Source organism: Staurois parvus, unplaced genomic scaffold, assembly GCF_062004578.1.
Source record: "Staurois parvus isolate SC_StPar_1 unplaced genomic scaffold, SC_StPar_1.0 ptg000244l, whole genome shotgun sequence".
Taxonomy (NCBI): Eukaryota; Metazoa; Chordata; class Amphibia; order Anura; family Ranidae; genus Staurois; species Staurois parvus.
The window spans coordinates 1,277,952-1,293,572 of NW_028318040.1; the positions used below are offsets into that span (position 1 = coordinate 1,277,952).

Consider the following 15,621-nt stretch of genomic DNA (forward strand, 5'->3'; position numbering starts at 1 on the left):
ATCCTGCCCCCTGCCAGCATGCTATGGAGGGCCCTTGCTTTCAACAAGGAAGCAATGGTCTGTCTAAAGAAGTTTGACAATCAGCAGTTAGCATGAGCTCTGCTATACAGTATCTCTCAATGACAACTGCTGGACAAGTTACAAATGATGTCACAGCATTGCTTCCCCTCTTTCTTCATAGTGGTCAATCACTAACTATATATATATATATATACAGTCATGGCCGAAATTGTTGGCACCCTTGATATTTCTCCAGGAAATCATGTATTTCTCACGAAACGTATTGCATTAACACATGTTTTGCTATACACATGTTTATTCCCTTTGTGTGTATTGGGACAAAACAAAAAAAGGGAGGAAAGAAAGCAAATTCGACATAATGTCACACAAACCTCCAAAAATGGGCTGGACAAAAGTATTGGCACCCTTTCTATGCAAAATGATTTTCAGGTATTAAAAAATATGCAAAATCAAACTATGTGAGTGATTTAAAAAAATATAAACCACTATATTGTATATAAATTAGATAATAATAACCGCAAAACCAATGAATAGTGCATAGTGAACTAAAATATATAACTGAAAATAATACACATCATGAATAGTGAAATACTCAAAAAAATTATATATATACTGCCAAATAATTGTGATATAAATGTCCTTTAAATACAGTGACTTTGTGCTTGAATAAATCTTGATTTGGTGACTTTTTGTGAATCTGTGACTTTCTTTGAATCCTCAATTGGTAAAGATGTATGCTCACCTCCTTGTTAGCCTGCAATTAGGCTATACACACTTGTGGTTCACCTCCTATGGAACCTGCTTAGATGGAATTCCTCTTTTGTGAATGGTAAGAACGTGGATATGCGTTATCCTCAGATTGCCCATGTGCGTTTTTCCATATGTGGGAACAAATTGCCAGACATGGTGTTTTATCCTTATAAAAAGGTTTCTCCTTTATTGCTTGCCAACAGGTACACTCACATATGTGATATGCGGTCTAGGATGAATTGCTCAGCTCTAATGATCCGCCAGCCGTCCTGCCATGCACCCGCCGTCTGTCCGATACTCCAGCTCTCTCCGAGTGACACCGCAGCCCCACCCCTACGCGTTACGCCACTGGTCACGTGGCTTCATCAGGGGGTTGTGATAGGTTAGTCACTCTTCTATTGCCGGATTAAATAGCCCGGCCGCGCCATTTTGTTGACTATTCAACGGGGGCGGCCATGTTTTTGGGGGCACTTTGTACAGCGATAATGTTGCCAATTCTTACATATGTATCCTTACTGCTATGTCTACCCGGAGAGAGAGCCTGTGACATGACTATACGGCTTGGCGGTACGCAAATCAATCATTAATGTACAACAGTGTAGCACTCCAACACCTCAAGATATCAAATATATTAATCCACATGGAGGTATGTGATAACACCCACAGCCATGTATAAACAATTCTAATGCATGTACAAAATATTTATTTCAATAAAAGTATATTCACGGAATACTATATAAACATAAATAATAAAAATTAAAATGGGGAAATAATATGAGTACTTATAACAAATACTCTATATATATATCACCCATATAACATATCTAGAATCTACCATTCAAAAAATCATGAATGGAGAATGATTGAAAGTTACATATTAAAATAAATTGTGTATATGATACACACTAGACCCCCCTACATCTATTAACCCACATGTTAAAGTGGGCACGGATTATACCTCTAACCATACATCATGTATTAAATATAAATGAGAATAACCATATGTATATATATCTGCGTGGCAAACGAGAGACAAAACCAACTGATGGTATCCCTCCCTGTTCATCACGCAAATACATACACTATATAAATATTAAACCAGAAACCCTATGTAATTGACGTACAGAACATTACTACACACTACACATCACTAATGAAGCATGATAAATCGAATTCTTTATTTAATCCACCTGGTGCTAAACTCCCTAACTCATAGATCCAGAAAGACTCTTTTTTACTAATTTCTCGCACCAAGTTGTCTCCCCTCCAATGTGGATTGTGTTTGGTAATACCCCAAAATTCTACTTTCTCCGGATTTTGGTTATGGTGCATTTTAAAGTGCACTGATAAGTGATGATATTTATAACCTATACTAATATTGTGTATGTGTTCTTTAACACGTTGTTTGAGGCATCTTTTTGTGCGTCCTATGTATAAATAATTACATGGACATTTCAGGGCGTATACTACACCCTTACTCTCACATGTAATGAATTGATCGATATTATATTGTTTCCCATTTTTGGGGTTAGTAAATGATTGTCTACGTTTAGGATTTCCATGCGTTCTTTTACAACTATAGCATCGACCGCATCTATAAAACCCTATCTCATTAAAGAAACTTAGGGTACTATTTGATTTCCGGGGGGGTTCCAATACGTTTTTAACTACTCGGTCTCGAACATTGGATGCCCTTTTATAAATGAATCGGGGCTTATCTTTAATAATAGGTTTAAGGATCTTATCTAATTTCAGTATATTCCAATGCTTGGATATAATGTTCTGTATATCTCTATGTTGTTTATTATAAGGTAATATTATCGAAATATTCTGTTCATCTACTTTTTGTTGTACTTTCTTTTCTAGTAATGTAGATCTATCTATAACTTCTATTCTCATACTTTCTTCTACTATAGTTTCTCTTTTATACCCTTTATCCACAAACCTTTGGGTCAATAATTTGCTCTGTTCTCTATAATCATCTACATTGGTACAATTGCGTCGCAATCTCAGGAACTGTCCTCTAGGGACATTCTTAATCCATGGCCTGTGATGACAACTACTTACAGGAATATATGAGTTACGATCTGTTTTCTTGAAATAATTAGTTGTTATTAGACCTTCCCCTGTATTCTTAAGATTAAGATCTAGAAAATTAATCTCTTTCTTGTCAATAATCCAACTTAATGTAATATTTTTAGTATTCTGATTCAAATCCTGATAATACTCAATCAATGATGGAACATCCCCTCTCCATAATAGTACAATATCGTCGACGAATCGACCATATTGAACTATATTACTATTAATATCATTGAATATGACTTCATCCTCCCATTTTGCCATGTATAGGTTGGCGATACTAGGTGCAAAACGGGCGCCCATCGCCACACCCCTTATTTGTAGATAATACTCTCCTTTATACCAGAAATAATTATGTTCTAGCGAGAATTTTATACATTTAATCAAAAATTTAATTTGTTTTTTACAAAGGGAAGAGTATTTATTTAAAGCCCATGATGCCGCGTCTAGCGCTCCTGTATGATCTATAATGGTGTATAACGAGGAGACGTCCGCTGTACTAAGGATCAAATCACTATCTACCTCAATCGTTTGTATAGTATTGATAACATGTGTGGTATCTTTAATATATGCTTTGGTTTTTTCTACCAAGGGTTGGAGGAATTGGTCTATATACTGACCCATCCTGGCTGTTAATCCATCTATTGCATTAACTATTGGTCTCATGGGTGGATCCTTTATGTCCTTATGTATTTTTGGTATAGAGTAGATAATTGGTATTTTACTCACCGATGGCACCAAATATTTAGCCTCTTTCTCATCTAACATATCTTTCCTCTTTCCATATTCTATTATTTTATTTAACTCCTTTTTATATAACTTTGTGGGATTACCAGACAATTTACAATATGTTTCTGTGTCTTCTAGCATTTTACTCATGGATGTTTCATATGAATCTTTCGATAATATTACTATTCCTCCCCCCTTATCGGCCGGTCTTATCACTATATTGTCTCTATCTTTCAAAGACTTAATGCCTTTATTGATGTCAGATTCTCCTTTGAACGTTTTGATCTGTAATGTCTCTATATCTTCCATTACTAATTTTTTAAAACTATTAATGTATATATTATCTTGATTTTTGGGATTGAATGTAGATTTATTTTTCAACGTACTGTGTAATGTGTTACCAATATTCTGACTACTGGTTTTAATCGGATTTTGTATAAAATACTTTTTCAAATTTAATTTTCTCACAAATTTTTGTACGCTAATGTAAGTTTCAAACTTATTCAATTTATTAGTGGGTGCGAACTTTAAGCCTCTATCTAATACTTTAATCTCTTCTCTGGTTAAAGGTATTCCGCTAAGATTGTAAATGCCCTGGCCTATGGGTCCCTTCTCCTTTTCTTGTTTCCTGTTTCTTCCTCCTCTCTTTCCCCTCTTTCTGATCTTTCTGTGTTGTGTGTGGGATTGTGATCCCACCCTAAAAAAGGGTTGGGAATGGGATTATCTTGTTGTAACTGCTCCAAAGGTGAGTAACTATTGTGAATGGGTACATTATACTCATGATTGGATGGTGGAGGATATCCTTGTTGTCTGTAACCTGGGGATCTATAGTAATTAGGTCTGTATCCCTGTGTGTACCTCGGTGGATGGCCATACGGTCTTCTATAACCACCCCCTCTATATCCTTGATTGTAATATGGTTTGTATCCTGGATGGGGGGGTCGGTGAGGGTCTCTATTTTGAGGTGGATACTGATCATATTGTTTCCAATTGTCTCTATTATGACCATGCTGAGATGGTCCCATCTCTTTTTTAGATATAGGTGTTTTCTGAGTATGATTTGCATTTTTAGGTGTTGTAAATGCTATTGATTTTTTCACTACCACCTCACTATTTGGTAAAGATTTAGTGGGTGTACTCTCTATAGATGAAATGCCTGTGTTATTGTTTGTATTTTGCCATTTGTACACCTGTTTGGAAATATAATCTTGTGTGACTCTTTGATATTTCCTTTTTTTCTTATTTTTATTTTCCTGATCTTTATTTTTTACAAACTTATTCAATTCACTCATATATTTGCCAAACTCAGAGTGATCCTTATATGAATCTATTTTTTCTGCCTGTTCTTTTACATTTATTTCAATCTTCCTCATTTTCCTTTGTTTTCTTTTAGTGAGAAATACCAACAATTCTAAACTTTTCTCACTAAAGAAATTGTACCATTTCTTTTTTAGGGTGGGATCACAATCCCACACACAACACAGAAAGATCAGAAAGAGGGGAAAGAGAGGAGGAAGAAACAGGAAACAAGAAAAGGAGAAGGGACCCATAGGCCAGGGCATTTACAATCTTAGCGGAATACCTTTAACCAGAGAAGAGATTAAAGTATTAGATAGAGGCTTAAAGTTCGCACCCACTAATAAATTGAATAAGTTTGAAACTTACATTAGCGTACAAAAATTTGTGAGAAAATTAAATTTGAAAAAGTATTTTATACAAAATCCGATTAAAACCAGTAGTCAGAATATTGGTAACACATTACACAGTACGTTGAAAAATAAATCTACATTCAATCCCAAAAATCAAGATAATATATACATTAATAGTTTTAAAAAATTAGTAATGGAAGATATAGAGACATTACAGATCAAAACGTTCAAAGGAGAATCTGACATCAATAAAGGCATTAAGTCTTTGAAAGATAGAGACAATATAGTGATAAGACCGGCCGATAAGGGGGGAGGAATAGTAATATTATCGAAAGATTCATATGAAACATCCATGAGTAAAATGCTAGAAGACACAGAAACATATTGTAAATTGTCTGGTAATCCCACAAAGTTATATAAAAAGGAGTTAAATAAAATAATAGAATATGGAAAGAGGAAAGATATGTTAGATGAGAAAGAGGCTAAATATTTGGTGCCATCGGTGAGTAAAATACCAATTATCTACTCTATACCAAAAATACATAAGGACATAAAGGATCCACCCATGAGACCAATAGTTAATGCAATAGATGGATTAACAGCCAGGATGGGTCAGTATATAGACCAATTCCTCCAACCCTTGGTAGAAAAAACCAAAGCATATATTAAAGATACCACACATGTTATCAATACTATACAAACGATTGAGGTAGATAGTGATTTGATCCTTAGTACAGCGGACGTCTCCTCGTTATACACCATTATAGATCATACAGGAGCGCTAGACGCGGCATCATGGGCTTTAAATAAATACTCTTCCCTTTGTAAAAAACAAATTAAATTTTTGATTAAATGTATAAAATTCTCGCTAGAACATAATTATTTCTGGTATAAAGGAGAGTATTATCTACAAATAAGGGGTGTGGCGATGGGCGCCCGTTTTGCACCTAGTATCGCCAACCTATACATGGCAAAATGGGAGGATGAAGTCATATTCAATGATATTAATAGTAATATAGTTCAATATGGTCGATTCGTCGACGATATTGTACTATTATGGAGAGGGGATGTTCCATCATTGATTGAGTATTATCAGGATTTGAATCAGAATACTAAAAATATTACATTAAGTTGGATTATTGACAAGAAAGAGATTAATTTTCTAGATCTTAATCTTAAGAATACAGGGGAAGGTCTAATAACAACTAATTATTTCAAGAAAACAGATCGTAACTCATATATTCCTGTAAGTAGTTGTCATCACAGGCCATGGATTAAGAATGTCCCTAGAGGACAGTTCCTGAGATTGCGACGCAATTGTACCAATGTAGATGATTATAGAGAACAGAGCAAATTATTGACCCAAAGGTTTGTGGATAAAGGGTATAAAAGAGAAACTATAGTAGAAGAAAGTATGAGAATAGAAGTTATAGATAGATCTACATTACTAGAAAAGAAAGTACAACAAAAAGTAGATGAACAGAATATTTCGATAATATTACCTTATAATAAACAACATAGAGATATACAGAACATTATATCCAAGCATTGGAATATACTGAAATTAGATAAGATCCTTAAACCTATTATTAAAGATAAGCCCCGATTCATTTATAAAAGGGCATCCAATGTTCGAGACCGAGTAGTTAAAAACGTATTGGAACCCCCCCGGAAATCAAATAGTACCCTAAGTTTCTTTAATGAGATAGGGTTTTATAGATGCGGTCGATGCTATAGTTGTAAAAGAACGCATGGAAATCCTAAACGTAGACAATCATTTACTAACCCCAAAAATGGGAAACAATATAATATCGATCAATTCATTACATGTGAGAGTAAGGGTGTAGTATACGCCCTGAAATGTCCATGTAATTATTTATACATAGGACGCACAAAAAGATGCCTCAAACAACGTGTTAAAGAACACATACACAATATTAGTATAGGTTATAAATATCATCACTTATCAGTGCACTTTAAAATGCACCATAACCAAAATCCGGAGAAAGTAGAATTTTGGGGTATTACCAAACACAATCCACATTGGAGGGGAGACAACTTGGTGCGAGAAATTAGTAAAAAAGAGTCTTTCTGGATCTATGAGTTAGGGAGTTTAGCACCAGGTGGATTAAATAAAGAATTCGATTTATCATGCTTCATTAGTGATGTGTAGTGTGTAGTAATGTTCTGTACGTCAATTACATAGGGTTTCTGGTTTAATATTTATATAGTGTATGTATTTGCGTGATGAACAGGGAGGGATACCATCAGTTGGTTTTGTCTCTCGTTTGCCACGCAGATATATATACATATGGTTATTCTCATTTATATTTAATACATGATGTATGGTTAGAGGTATAATCCGTGCCCACTTTAACATGTGGGTTAATAGATGTAGGGGGGTCTAGTGTGTATCATATACACAATTTATTTTAATATGTAACTTTCAATCATTCTCCATTCATGATTTTTTGAATGGTAGATTCTAGATATGTTATATGGGTGATATATATATAGAGTATTTGTTATAAGTACTCATATTATTTCCCCATTTTAATTTTTATTATTTATGTTTATATAGTATTCCGTGAATATACTTTTATTGAAATAAATATTTTGTACATGCATTAGAATTGTTTATACATGGCTGTGGGTGTTATCACATACCTCCATGTGGATTAATATATTTGATATCTTGAGGTGTTGGAGTGCTACACTGTTGTACATTAATGATTGATTTGCGTACCGCCAAGCCGTATAGTCATGTCACAGGCTCTCTCTCCGGGTAGACATAGCAGTAAGGATACATATGTAAGAATTGGCAACATTATCGCTGTACAAAGTGCCCCCAAAAACATGGCCGCCCCCGTTGAATAGTCAACAAAATGGCGCGGCCGGGCTATTTAATCCGGCAATAGAAGAGTGACTAACCTATCACAACCCCCTGATGAAGCCACGTGACCAGTGGCGTAACGCGTAGGGGTGGGGCTGCGGTGTCACTCGGAGAGAGCTGGAGTATCGGACAGACGGCGGGTGCATGGCAGGACGGCTGGCGGATCATTAGAGCTGAGCAATTCATCCTAGACCGCATATCACATATGTGAGTGTACCTGTTGGCAAGCAATAAAGGAGAAACCTTTTTATAAGGATAAAACACCATGTCTGGCAATTTGTTCCCACATATGGAAAAACGCACATGGGCAATCTGAGGATAACGCATATCCACGTTCTTACCATTCACAAAAGAGGAATTCCATCTAAGCAGGTTCCATAGGAGGTGAACCACAAGTGTGTATAGCCTAATTGCAGGCTAACAAGGAGGTGAGCATACATCTTTACCAATTGAGGATTCAAAGAAAGTCACAGATTCACAAAAAGTCACCAAATCAAGATTTATTCAAGCACAAAGTCACTGTATTTAAAGGACATTTATATCACAATTATTTGGCAGTATATATATAATTTTTTTGAGTATTTCACTATTCATGATGTGTATTATTTTCAGTTATATATTTTAGTTCACTATGCACTATTCATTGGTTTTGCGGTTATTATTATCTAATTTATATACAATATAGTGGTTTATATTTTTTTAAATCACTCACATAGTTTGATTTTGCATATTTTTTAATACCTGAAAATCATTTTGCATAGCAAGGTTAATTAGATATATACATTAAAGATATTATCACTGGGAGCGCAACACATTATATATTTATGACTTTTTTGGACACCCAGGTAGTGTTGTGTTGAGTGTTTGCGATCCTATATATATTTTGGACGGTCAGTGTCCATTCCCTTGGTTTTGAGAGGTTAATATTTGGTGGATACAGACTGGCTCGCAAGTTACACAGACATTTGCTAATTGGCACCCTTTCACAACTGCGGATAAATAAGAATGTTACAAGCATGTGATGCTCCTGTAAACTCACCTGGGGCAAGTAACAGGTGTGGGCAATATAGAAATCACACCTGAAAGCAGATAAAAAGGAGAGACGTTCACTTAACCTTTGCATTGTGTGTCTGTCTGTGCCACACTAAGCATGGACAACAGAAAGAGGAGACGAGAACTGTCTGAGGACCTGAGAACCAAAATTGTGGCAAAATATCAACAATCTCAAGGTTACAAGTCCATCTCCAGAGAACTAGATTTGCCTTTGTCCACAGTGCGCAACATTATCAAGAAGTTTGCAACCCATGGCACTGTAGCTAATCTCCCTGGTCGTGGACGGATGAGGAAAATTGATGAAAGATTGCAACGCAGAATAGTCCGGATGGTGGATAAGCAGCCCCAAACATGTTCCAAAGACATTCAAGCTGTCCTGCAGGCTCAGGGAGCATCAGTGTCAGCGCGAACTATCCGTCGACATTTAAATGAAATGAAACGCTATGGCAGGAGACCCAGGAGGACCCCACTGCTGACACAGAGACATAAAAAAGCAAGACTACAGTTTGCCAAAATGTACTTGAGTAAGCCAAAAGCCTTCTGGGAAAACGTCTTGTGGACAGATGAGACCAAGATAGAGCTTTTCGGTAAAGCACATCATTCTACTGTTTACCGAAAACGGAATGAGGCCTACAAAGAACAAAACACAGTACCTACGGTAAAATATGGTGGAGGTTCAATGATGTTTTGGGGTTGTTTTGCTGCCTCTGGCACTGGGTGCCTTGACTGTGTGCAAGGCATCATGAAATCTGAGGATTACCAAAGGATTTTGGGTCACACTGTAGGGCCCAGTGTCAGAAAGCTGGGTTTGCGTCCAAGATCCTGGGTCTTCCAGCAGGACAATGACCCCAAACATACGTCAAAAAGCACTCAGAAATGGATGGCAAAGAAGCGCTGGAGAGTTCTGAAGTGGCCAGCAATGAGCCCAGATCTAAATCCCATTGAACACCTGTGGAGAGATCTTAAAATTGCTGTTGGGAAAAGGTGTCCTTCCAATAAGAGAGACCTGGAGCTGTTTGCAAAGGAAGAGTGGTCCAAAATTCCGGGTGAGAGGTGTCAGAAGCTTATTGATGGTTATAGGAAGCGACTGATTTCAGTTATGTTTTCCAAAGGGTGTGCAACCAAATATTAAGTTAAGGGTGCCAATACTTTTGTCCAGCCCATTTTTGGGGTTTTGTGTGACATTATGTCATATTTGCTTTTCTGCCTCTGTTTTATATTTGTTCCAATACATACAAAGGGAATAAACATGTGTATAGCAAAACATGTGTTAATGCAATACCTTTTTTGTGTGAAATACTTGATTTTCAGGAAAAATATCAAGGGTGCCAACAATTTCGGCCATGACTGTGTATATATATATATATATATATATATATATATATATATATATATATAGAACCTCACAGGACAAGTGAATATGATGCATATCAATTAAGACTATTGTTGACTGATCAGTCACTAACCACAAATACCCTCTCAGCACAGCTGAACTTGATAGTTGTCAAGAGGAGGAATGTTTGTTGTAAAGAACAGAAGGAAAGGTGGTATCAAGCTGGGTCAGTCTAAAATGGGGGAACAGACACAGGATACATCCTGTATATTGTAGTATTGGGTCAGGAGGTCACAGTTTTGTTGCTACCATTTCACGCGTTACAATCATCAGCTAATGTTAATGTGTAGCTCAGGACAGGACATCTTTTCCTTTTATGATGGTTCACTGGCAGCTCAAAGTTAACAATGACATTAAAATGAATATCACATCTGGATTTGCACAATATGGAAAATGCTCCACCTAGACTATCTTACATGTTAACCCTACCAGTTATGATTTTCCTTTAGGACTTTCGCCAAAGTGTAACCCTTGAATGCTGGCAATGTACTAAGAGTAAACCTCCACACATAATTGCATTTCCATTCAAAGGTTTGGAACATGGAGCATCCGACACGTTTTTAAACCCCGAGTTAAATATTAGCCACATGTAGTCAGCAGATCATTATTTTGTATCCTGTCATTTCATTACTATTGTTACTGACTGATCAACATCCAAGATTCCTACAGAAAATAGATGTGGTCTGATAGGAAACAAACAGAAGCCAGTCTGTCTCTGAACACGAATGACTGTAACATCATATCGCTCTAACGATCCACTTTCATGACAATCATGAGTTTCTGACATTAGAAAGGCATGTATTTAAGTCAAGTTTCACAGTTCATATAAACACTACACTACATGGTGAAATTCTAAATAGCCTTTGGACAGTCATGGATGAATGCCTTGGAATTGGGTGGGCTACACCTCATCTAAAGACTATGGGCTAAATATGTTTAACGTTCAGCACAAACACAGATAATAGCAATACTACTTGTAGATTAGAAACATGTTACACACAGATTTTGTTTCTTTTTCGATTTGGTAAAATCTATGGAAACTTTCATAGTCTTTGTTTAAAGCGGTATTAAACCCAAAACAACTTTGTAATATATCACAGCTTACCAATTCTTAGATGTGGTGGCTGCATTAGTTTGCTTTACTTGGGCTTTTTTCACAAACTTTCACATGCTGACACCATGGTCTGACTATGATACTGTATTGGTTACACTTGATGTTCTCACAACCACACCATTGGAATTCACAGAGATCTTAGGTGACTCACTATTAAAGTGATTGTACAGTTGCGCTCAAACATTTGCATACCCTGGCAGAAATTGTGAAATTTTGGCATGGATATTGAAAATATGACTGATCATGCCAAAAAAGTATCTTTCATTGAAGGATGATGAGCATATGAAGCCATTTATTATCAAATAGTTGTTTGGCTCCTTTTTAAATCATAATGATAACAGAGATCACCCAAATGGCCATGATCAAAAGTTTACATACCCTGGAATGTTTGGCCTTGGTACAGACACACAAGGTGACACATACAGGTTAACATGCCAATTAGAGGTTAATGTCCCATATCTGTGGCTTTTTAAATTGCAATTAGTGTCAGTGTATAAATAGTCAATGAGTTTGTTAACTCTTACGTGGAAGAACTGACTAGGCTAGATACTGAGCCATGGGGAACAGAAAAGAACTGTCAAAAGTCCTGCATAACAAGGTAATGGAACTTTATAAAGATGGAAAAGGACATAAAAAGATGTACATTTAAATGTTTAGGAAATTAAATTATTTTTGGGTCGCAACTTAATGACCAAGGACAAATGTGGGTCCTGAGGTTCAACAGGCTGAGAACCACTTCACTAGGTGAAACCACTGAAGAAGTTTTACTGTAGGTGAATAGATAGATGCACAAGTTCATGTAAAGCCATGATCGGGAGAACTTACATGTATCAATCGTAACTGGTCTGCAAATTGATTTTTCCCCACAGAAGGCAGAAATCTAAAAGCAGAGACCATAACAGTTATAATTTTTATTTCACTAACCTCTTCAAATAATTGCACTACAGCCAACAAAATGCTTTGGTTATCTGGGGGAGCCAAAGGAGTTAAGTTCTAATTACATTATAAGTCTGGAGACAAATACTGGAACTAGTCTATATGACAATAAGATGCCAATATTCAAAGAAAATTTCTTGTGAAAAAGTTATCGTATTACTTGCATGAATTCTATTATAGAATAACCCCACTGAAGTTTTTAAAAAAGTGAGGTATTTTGTATCAAAATATACAGGTGAAAATCGAAAAATTAGAATATCGTGCAAAAGTTAATTTATTTCAGTAATACAACTTAAAAGGTGAAACTAATATATGAGATAGACTCATTAGATAAAAAGCAAGATAGTTCAAGCCGTGATTTGTCATAATTGTGATGATTATAGCTTACAGCTCATGAAAACCCCAAATCCACAATCTCAGAAAATTAGAATATTGTGAAAAGGTGCAATATTCTAGGCTCAAAGTGTCCCACTCTAATCAGCTAATTAAGTCATAACACCTGCAAAGGGTTCCTGAGCCTTTAAATGGTCTCTCAGTCTGGTTCAGTAGGAATCACAATCATGGGAAAGACTGCTGACCTGACAGTTGTGCAGAAAACCATCATTGACACCCTCCATAAGGACGGAAAGCCTCAAAAGGTAATTGCAAAAGAAGTTGGATGTTCCCAAAGTGCTGTATCAAAGCACATTAATAGAAAGTTATGTGGAAGGGAAAAGTGTGGAAGAAAAAGGTGCACAAGCAACAGGGATGACCGCAGCTTGGAGAGGATTGTCAGGAAAAGACCATTCAAAAGTGTTGGGGACTTTCACAAGGAGTGGACTGAGGCTGGAGTCAGTGCATCAAGAGCCACCACACACAGACGGATCCTTGACATGGGCTTCAAATGTATTCCTCGTATTCCTCGTCAAGCAGCTCCTGAACAACTGTCAGGAATGGACTTGCCAATAATGGTGGGACTCACCTGCCTTGTGGGCTGCAGTACCAGGGCTGGCCAGCGGGTGCTCTCAGCAATCAGAGACTCACCCCTGCAGTCAGCCAAACACCTGAAGCTGATTGCAGGGGTTGTATTTAAGAAATTGCCAGACTCACAGTCAGGGCCTTGGTGTGTGTTTTTCCATGGGCCCCTGTATCTTGTATCCTGTGTTCCTGTTTCTGCCTGACTTGTTGCCGACCCTGCCAGATCCTGACCTCTGCTGACTTCTCCTGTTTGATCCCTGGCTTGTGACCCTGACCATTCTCTGCCTGACCCTCTGCACCGCGCTGCCCGTGAGTTACTGACCCAGCTTGTGACCCCGACCATTCTCCCACCTGTTCCTGGTACTCCGTTTGCCACTGACCCGGCCTGCCTGACGACTCTTGCATTGTATGTATTGTTATCTGTAGGTGGTTTGGGTTGGTTTGTTTGCACTGTGTTTATGTTTAGTTTTGCACTGCGTTTTGTATTGTTAGTCTTAATAAATAATATTGTTTATACCATATCTGAAGCCTGCGTTTCCCTATGTCAGTCCACACACCTCTGGTCATACTTGGAGCCCTGACAACAACAAACAACATCAGAAGCGTCTTACCAGGGCTAAAGAAAAACAGACCTGGTCTGTTGCTCAGTGGTCCAAAGTCCTCTTTTCTGATGAGAGCAACTTTTGCATCTCGTTTGGAAACCAAGGACCCAGAGTATGGAGGAAGAATGGAGAGGCACACACTGCAAGATGCTTGAAGTCCAGTGTGAAGTTTCCACAGTCTGTGTTGATTTGGGGAGCCATGTCATCTGCTGGTGTTGGTCCACTGTGCTTCATTAAGTCCAGGGTCAACGCAGCCATCTACCAGGAGATTTTGGAGCACTGCATGCTTCCTTCCGCAGACGAGCTTTATGGGGATGCTGACTTCATTTTCCAGCAAGACTTGGCAGCTGCCCACACTGCCAAAAGCACCAAAACCTGGTTCAATGACCGTGGGATTACTGTGCTTGATTGGCCAGCAAACTCGCCTGACCTGAATCCCATAGAGAATCTATGGGGCATTGCCAAGAGAAAGATGAGAGACATGAGACCGAACAATGCAGAAGAGCTGAAGGCCGCTATTGAAATATCCTGGTCTTCCATAACACCTCAGCAGTGCCACAGGCTGATAGCTTCCATGCCATGCCGCATTGAGGCAGTAATTGCTGCAAAAGAGGCCCAAACCAAGTACTGAGTACATATGCATGCTTATACTTTTCAGAGGTCCGATATTGTTCTATGTACAATCCTTGTTTTATTGATTGCATGTAATATTCTAATTTTCTGAGATTGTGGATTTGGGGTTTTCATGAGCTGTAAGCCATAATCATCACAATTATGACAAATCATGGCTTAAACTATCTTGCTTTGCATGTAATGAGTCTATCTCATATATTAGTTTCACCTTTTAAGTTGCATTACTGAAATAAATTAACTTTTGCACGATATTCTAATTTTTCGAGTTTCACCTGTACATTTAAAGTATAACTAAAAGGCAAAACTTTTTTTTAGTTTTGGGTAAAATGGATATGGATTAGAACACTTGTTAGTTTTTTTTCCCCAGTTGTGTCCCTATTAGGGAGATTCACCCTCCCTATTTGTTCTGTTTGCCATTATTTTGTGTTGTCCCCAAAAAAGTAAGAGTGGACGTCTTCCAATAGGGAAACTAGTTCTGGTGACCTGGGGGTCGCCAAGGAATTCCCTCGCTTTTTGGCTATGGGACAGGAAGTGAAGGAAAATCTTTGCAATGGGACACAGATGGCGGGAGAAAAAAATCTGATGGGTTATAACCCTCCGTACCTCTATCCAAAATGAAAAAAAAAATGTTTTGGCTATAGTTCTACTTTAAACTGTGACAAAACAGTCAACATATATACTCATTCTTTTAAACTATACTGAGATCATACATTTGATGCATAAGACATTAAGTACATAATATTATTCACTTAAAATGTTTGGAGGCATCACTTATTGGTATTTTAAGTCAAATCATTGATTTTATTGAG

The 15,621-nt window shown here is 37.3% G+C and overlaps 1 protein-coding gene across 2 annotated transcripts in view; it reads right to left on the reverse strand.

The window, feature by feature from the left end:
* The window catches only part of AIMP1 (aminoacyl tRNA synthetase complex interacting multifunctional protein 1), a 114,116-nt gene that overhangs the window by 90,943 nt on the left and 7,552 nt on the right, over window positions 1–15,621 (reverse strand). The window contains exon 2 of one of the 2 annotated variants that reach the window (XM_089680499.1): window positions 12,510–12,564. The exons of the other annotated variant lie outside the window; for it this stretch is intronic. Within the exon in view, the coding sequence (XP_089536625.1) occupies window positions 12,510–12,511 (2 nt within the window). The 5' untranslated portion in view covers window positions 12,512–12,564. The remainder of the gene's footprint in view (window positions 1–12,509; window positions 12,565–15,621) is intronic. 2 annotated transcript variants of the gene reach the window in all.